The sequence below is a fragment of the Colletes gigas genome, unplaced genomic scaffold, assembly GCF_013123115.1.
Source record: "Colletes gigas isolate AHSC1104 unplaced genomic scaffold, ASM1312311v1 Colletes_gigas_Sc00268, whole genome shotgun sequence".
In the NCBI taxonomy this organism is placed as follows: Eukaryota; Metazoa; Arthropoda; class Insecta; order Hymenoptera; family Colletidae; genus Colletes; species Colletes gigas.
The window spans coordinates 5,910-11,027 of NW_025106890.1; the positions used below are offsets into that span (position 1 = coordinate 5,910).

Sequence of the window (5,118 nt, forward strand, 5' to 3'; positions counted from 1 at the left end):
TTAAAAATGAAATGGGTGCAATCGCATTATATAGAACTGCAATTTCTAAAGCGAAATAAGACCTGGTTGGAGAAGGATTTTATGTATCCAAATGATATTGTTGGGTATAGTAGGTGCCGCCAGGAGGCGCGGCAAACGGGCTTGCCATGCGCCGGGGCGGCGAGAGTCAGTTGGCTGGACGGGGAGCCCATGCCCGCGACGAACACAACAACTGGCGCTGCGGCTAAAGAAGTCTGAATTTTCGTACCAAAATTCAGCAGAACCTGTGTCGTGTGGGAAACGTGCATCATGGCGACCGCCAATGACGACCTAAAGTCTCTCACGTCAGCCATTCAGAGCCTGCTTCAACTACAAATTCAACAGAGTAGTGCAGGGAAGGCTGGAGGACCACCTCAAATCGACGCTTATAATCAGTTAAGTGCTCGCATCGAAAAATATACATACGGGACGGCAGAGGATACAAAGCCGTTCAGGAAATGGCTTCTCCGTCACGAGTTTACAATCTGCACGGAGGCAGCGTGTCTCTCTCCGGAAATGAGAACACGTCTCGTACTTGACAAGCTCGGTCAATCGGAATTTGATAGACTTGTGGACCACGTCGCACCGTTAAATCCGTCGGAGATGAGTCAAGAGAACCTTCTGGAAGTTTTAAAGGAACTCTTCCGAGACAAGGTGTCGGTAATACGCCGACGTATAGAAGTCCTGAATTACCGATACGACAAGTCTACCCCAATCACGGAGCATATCGATCGCATCAATCGCCACGCGGCCGAGTTTGATCGACCGGGATTGTCCGACGATGGGTTGAGAATACTGTTACTTTTACAGTCATTCTGCTACTCGAGTGAACACGACGAGCTGAAGAGGATAGCTCTCCGAGTTGTCGAGAAAAATCGGGAAGCCTCCCTCAAAGACGTTGTCACCGAACTGGAAGCGTACTTAAACATATCTTCAAGCATGAAAACGCTTGAAAATCCGCTGAGCGCTGTGTCGCCTTCGGTTCTCAAAGTGACACAGCCGATACGGTACGATCCGAAAGTGCCGAAACGGTACGATCCGAAAGGGCCGAAACCTCCGGTCAGTTCGTTTCAACCTCCCACAAGTGTCAAATGTAACGGTTGTGGTGGTGATCACCCTCGTGTAAAATGCAAATTTCGGGATGCAATGTGCAACAAGTGTGGCAGAAAGGGCCACATCGCCGTAGTGTGCCGATCAGAAGGGAAACAGCTGAAATCTGTCGTAAAAAGTAAGAGTGTAACCACGCTGGCACTTTCTACTGTCAGTAAACGACGTCGACGTTTCGTGGCGGTATCTGTGGGCGACAAAATCCTAACTCTTCAATACGATACCGGTTCGGATATCACTATCATCGGGAAAGATTGTTGGCGCCACCTGGGATCCCCGGGCCTTACGAAAAGCGAAACGGTGGTACACGCTGGAGGAAGCGAGCTTGGGACACTCGGCTGCTTTCGCACGACGGTCAGTGTGCTCGACCGAGAAGCGGAAATCGATATTCACGTCGCCAATCGGAATGGTGTGAATCTATTCGGCCTAAACGCCGTCGATAATCTCCAGCTTTGGTCTGTTCCGCTGTCAGAGTTGAACACTTCGTACTCTTTAGGGCCGGCAGTTGCGCCATCGGCCAAAAGAGTTACAAACAAAGCTGTACCGACAGCCACGCCAACTGGCGACGCACACGCGCACGCAGTCACCAAACGATTTCCTAACCTGTTCTCGAACGAACTCGGGAAGTGTCACGATTTCACAGTCAAATTCAATCTCACAAGTGACGCGCGGGCTGTACAAATTCCTTGTCGTCCAATTCCGTTTGCCATGGAGAAGCCCCTCGAAGAGGAACTCCAGCGACTGGAATCAAGGAATATCATTGAGCGTGTGGAGTCATCGGATTGGGCGTCACCCATCGTTATGGTCAGGAAAAACAATGGGAAAATTAGACTGTGTGCCGACTACTCTACCGGAGTCAACCGCGCTCTGACAGACAACCGTCACCCTCTGCCTAGTGTGGATAACATTATTACAAAACTTAACGGTGGTTGTTTTTTCAGTTTGATCGATCTAAGCGAGGCGTTTATGCAGCTTGAGATTGACGAGGCCCATCGAGAAATTACTACCATTACTACTCCGAAAGGGCTATTTCGGTTCAAGCGCCTACCCTTCGGTATCAAAACGGCGCCGGCGATTTTCCAGCAAGCAATGGATAGTACCCTCTCTGGGCTCGAAGGAGTTTACGCGTACCTTGACGATGTCATAGTTGTAGGTTGCAATCGTCAGGAGCACGACGAGCGTCTAGTGCGGACCTTGCAACGCCTGGAGGAAAAGGGATGGAAACTCAGCTTCGAGAAGTGCTTTTTCACTGTTCAACAAATCAAATATCTTGGGTTGATAGTGAATAAACATGGCATTTCTGCCGATCCTGAGGCAACACGGGCCATAGCAAGCATGCCTAATCCAAAAAATGTTTCAGAGGTGCAGAGTCTTCTCGGTCTGGTGAACCACTACGGGAAATTTATTCCCTATTTACATGAAATAAAGCGTCCCCTCGAAGAGCTGACACGCAAAAACAAGCTTTGGATGTGGAATAAACATCACGACGCTGCTATGGAAAAGATTAAAAATGTGATGCTGAGTCCACTCCTGCTAGAACACTACGATCCAACAAAGACACTGATAGTGGCTGCCGATGCTAGCTCCACTGGGATCGGAGCAGTCCTACTTCAACGCGACTCTAACGGACACGAACGCGCCGTTTATCACATGAGTCGAAGTCTCACGGACTCCCAACGGAATTATTCCCAGCTGGAAAAGGAAGCACTTGCGCTCGTCACTGGAGTTGAACGCTTCCATAAATTCGTATGGGGCAGACGGTTCGTCTTACAAACTGATCACAAGCCACTGGTGGCCCTGCTCCAAACCGAAAACACAAAGGGCCTGAGACCAACCACAGCAGCACGGCTCAAGCGTTGGGCACTGCGTCTTCTTGGGTATGATTTCAAGATTGAATACATTCGTACTCAAGACTTCGGGCAAGCAGACGCCTTGTCGCGGTTGATGGTAAAATTCCGCCAGGATAATGCCGAAGAACTACAGGTGGCGGGGGTGCAGGAGGTCGAAAAGGAACTCCTCCAAGTCAGGAATACTTGCATCGACTCGTTCGGAAAGGAAATTCGAGGCAAGCTAAAAAAGGCTACGGAAGATGATTCCATCCTCACCGCTGTGTTCAAGGCCATCAGAGAAGGCTGGAGCAGTACTGGGAATCCTGAGTCCTTACAGCACTACCAAAGACGCGCCGATCAACTCGCCATAGTGGACGGTACACTCCTACTCAGTGATAGGATTGTCATCCCTGACAAGCTGAGGCCAGCTATCTTGACCGCTCTCCACCGAGGACATCCGGGCATCCGTCGAATGAAACAACTCGCAAGAGAGTACGTCTACTGGCCAAAAATGTCAGGAGACATCGAACAGCTTGTACGCCAGTGCGATCCTTGTGCGCTGACCCAGAAGCTTCCTCGCAAGGTGCCGCTCAACCCGTGGCCGGTACCATCACGTCCCCTTGAGCGGGTGCACCTGGACTTCGCTGGTCCCATCGACGGAAAATACATCCTAATTTTTGTGGATGCATACTCTAAATACCTAGACGTATCACTCTCAACCTCGATTTCAGCAAGCCGTACCGTCGAGATGTGTCGCGAAATTTTCGCCAGATATGGCGCTCCCGAGGTGATCGTCACTGACCACGGCACCCAGTTTACAGCAGAAGTATTCGCTGTCTTCTGTCGTGAAATGCAATGTACGCATCTCTTGTCAGCAATAAATCATCCACAATCGAACGGTCAGGCCGAAAGAATGGTGGATACGGTAAAAAGAGCTATCGCGAAGGATCCTACAAACTGGAAGAAACAGTTATACGAGTTCTTGTACAGCTACAGGTATTCGCCGTGCTCCGCAACAGATACCGGGAAATCTCCGGCCGAAATCTTCTTCGGCAGACGGATGAACACGCCGTTCACCAAACTGTTTCCTAAGTTCTCAACCGGTGAACATTCTGGAGCGTCTACTCCGGCAATACGACGAGGTATGAAGCAGCAGTTTAACAGACACCACGGCACCATTCCACGTCAACTTTCCGTGGGAGATCGTGTAGTGGTCTTGACGAGCAGGAATAAGCGTGAACAGGGCGAGGTCTGGAAGATCTTATCTAAGACGCGCTATACGGTACGCCTTGACAACGGCAAGGTGGTTGATCGACATATTAACCACATTTGGAGGGGAGGATGTGGAACGGCAAAGCCAAGAGGAGGAGATGAGATCGACAACTGGGGATTCTACGAACCACCCCCAAACACCTCTTCTGTTCCGCAGACCGTTCCCGACACTGGCATACACCTAAACACTTCGCAGGAAACTCAGTTGTCCGGGAACCAACACTTCGAAGAAGCGGTCACCCAACCAGCATCTACGAGACCAACCCGCCTTCGAGCACCAGTAAGAAGACTGATGTTAGATCCAGCCTCTAAATCCTATTTGGAGTGCTGACTTTTCTGAAGGGAAGATGTTGGGTATAGTAGGTGCCGCCAGGAGGCGCGGCAAACGGGCTTGCCATGCGCCGGGGCGGCGAGAGTCAGTTGGCTGGACGGGGAGCCCATGCCCGCGACGAACACAACAGATATATTGGCACAAATTCCATCAACCTCACAAAGATCGAAACCAGTAGCAGCAAAACCGTCGACTGTCCAAATTTATAAAGGAAGAAAATTATACTCTCAGTGCACCAAGAGAGAAAAAATTCGTAGAACAAAATCTTTAGTAAATAGTTTTTCTTTGGAAGAACTACTGAGTGCAGTAAAAATGAGCCTACGAAAGCATGGAATGCATAAACAATCGCGTATAATAGGTCATTGTATTCGCCTTGAAACACTCTATCAGAATGTAAGTAAAAAAACAGACTATTCCATTTAAAAAAACAGAGTTGCCTTCATATCTCTTTGACGCCTCCACTTACAGAAAAATTGGTAATACCAGATTCTGAGCCCCCCGATACCAAGTAAGTTTGATCTAATGCATTTTCTCCTATCTTCAAAAACAAGCGAGTTATTC

The 5,118-nt window shown here is 49.4% G+C and overlaps 1 protein-coding gene across 1 annotated transcript; it reads left to right on the forward strand.

Moving 5' to 3' along the window:
• Positions 1–288: 288 nt before the first annotated feature.
• Positions 289–4,557, forward strand: LOC122404381 (uncharacterized protein K02A2.6-like). The gene is made up of 3 exons (XM_043408318.1): positions 289–678; positions 829–1,049; positions 2,067–4,557. The coding sequence occupies exons 1-3, from the start codon at positions 289–291 to the stop codon at positions 4,555–4,557; spliced, it is 3,102 nt and encodes a 1,033-aa protein (XP_043264253.1).
• Positions 4,558–5,118: the final 561 nt, after the last annotated feature.

Excerpts from the sequence above, each read along its gene's own strand:
- LOC122404381 (XM_043408318.1), top strand. The coding sequence starts at position 289 with ATGGCGACCGCCAATGACGACCTAAAGTCTCTCACGTCAGCCATTCAG. Across the intron at positions 679-828 it reads TCTTCCGAGACAAGGTGTCG|TCATTCTGCTACTCGAGTGA; the intron begins GTAATACGCCGA and ends TTACTTTTACAG. Across the intron at positions 1,050-2,066 it reads GATCCGAAAGTGCCGAAACG|TTTGATCGATCTAAGCGAGG; the intron begins GTACGATCCGAA and ends TTGTTTTTTCAG.